Here is a 1,463-nt window from a genome sequence, read left to right as displayed (position 1 = left end):
GGGGGGCACAGGGACACCCACCAGGGACCTCGGGCAGGCGGCGCAGCTTGAGGTCGTCGATGTTGGTGGCCAGGGAGAAGCGGAAGGCCCCGGTCAGGATGGCCACGCCCGTCCCGAACTCCGTGTGGAAAACCTGCGCCTCCAGCACGTGGTTCTGCAGCACCTCCTGCGCCCAGAGACAGTGTGGGGGCACTGGGGGCACTGGGGGGGCACGGGGGGGGCCCAGCTCACAGAGCCAGCACGGAGGGGATTGTCCCAGCCTCAGGAGCCACAGGGGCACATCCATCCCAGTGCACTCCCGAGGGCTGGGAGAGCCCCTGACTCGATTCCAAAGCCCACCCTGGGCATCTCACAGGGGTCTGGAGCGACAGGACAAGGGGGAATGGCTTCCCACTGGGAAATGGGAGGTTTGGGTGGGATGCTGGGAGGGGATTCCTCCCTGTGAGGGTGGGGAGGCCCCGGCACGGGCTGCCCAGAGAAGCTGTGGATCCCTGGAAGTGTCCAAGGCCAGGCTGGATGGGGCTTGGAGCAACCTGGTCAATGGAAGGTGTCCCTGCCCACGGCAGGGGGTGGGATGGATGGGACCTGAGGTGCCCTCCCCCAGCCCCCCCGTGCCCCCAGCCCCTCACGTTTCCCATGCTGAAGTGCCGTTTGAACTCGCAGAACAGGTTGTAGACCAGCACAGTCCCGTCCTCCTGGATGCACAGCAGGTCCTCCCCCGCCGTCCAGCCCAGGTGCACCAGGCGGCCACTCTTCCACTGGGGAACGGCAGGAATGGGGTGGGAATGGGGTGGGAATGGTCACCCCGGGGGGCTCAGGACAGCCCAGAGCCAGGGCAGCCCTCCAGGGACACACGAGAGGCCACGGCTGAGGCTGAGCTCTGACTCCTTCTCCAGAGCCTGGAAACCTCAACTGGAGGTCCAACACCTCCTCCCAAGGTCTGACATCTCCTCCCAAGGTCTGGCACCTCCTCCAAAGGTCTGGCACCTCACCTGCCCTGGCACCTTCCCTGTCCCTCCACTCCCCCGTGCCCACCCCAGCCCTGGACAGAGGGAAAGGAGAACGTTCCTGTTGCTCCAACTCCCAGCCCATCCTCTTCTCCCATGGAGAGAGGGATGTTCCTGCTGCTCTGATCCCGCTGCTCCAATCCCGTCCCACCCTCTTCTCCCAGCCCAAGTCAGGGGGGAAGAGAAGATGCTCCTGCTGCTCCAGTTCTGCTCCAACCTCATCCCACCCTCTTCTCTCATCCCTGGGCAGCTCCTTGCCCCCACTCCCCCCATCCCCCTTGCACCCCCCACCCTTCCCATCCCGGTGCCCCCCATCCCTGTCCCCCCAGAGGGGGTCCCAGCCCCCCCAGCTCACCGGGACACTGGCCAGGAGCAGCCCCGAGGCCGAGTAGATCTCCAGGAGCGGGCGGGAGCTGGGGGCCTTGTCCCTGCGGGAATTCCTCAGCAGGGCTGGGG

At 66.4% G+C, this 1,463-nt stretch overlaps 1 protein-coding gene across 1 annotated transcript in view; it reads right to left on the bottom strand.

Moving 5' to 3' along the window:
* Window positions 1–1,458, bottom strand: part of LOC113960954 (vacuolar protein sorting-associated protein 16 homolog) — a gene marked incomplete at both ends in the record, with an annotated part of 5,608 nt that extends 4,150 nt beyond the window's left edge. The window contains 3 exons of the mRNA XM_027670918.1: window positions 22–166; window positions 630–758; window positions 1,363–1,458. Of these exons, the coding sequence (XP_027526719.1) occupies window positions 22–166; window positions 630–758; window positions 1,363–1,458 (370 nt within the window). The remainder of the gene's footprint in view (window positions 1–21; window positions 167–629; window positions 759–1,362) is intronic.
* Window positions 1,459–1,463: the final 5 nt, after the last annotated feature.

The sequence above is a fragment of the Neopelma chrysocephalum genome, unplaced genomic scaffold, assembly GCF_003984885.1.
Source record: "Neopelma chrysocephalum unplaced genomic scaffold, ASM398488v2 Primary Assembly neopelma1_96944, whole genome shotgun sequence".
Taxonomy (NCBI): domain Eukaryota; kingdom Metazoa; phylum Chordata; class Aves; order Passeriformes; family Pipridae; genus Neopelma; species Neopelma chrysocephalum.
Note: the sequence above shows the minus strand (reverse complement) of the source record. Positions and strands in the feature narration are given on the sequence as shown.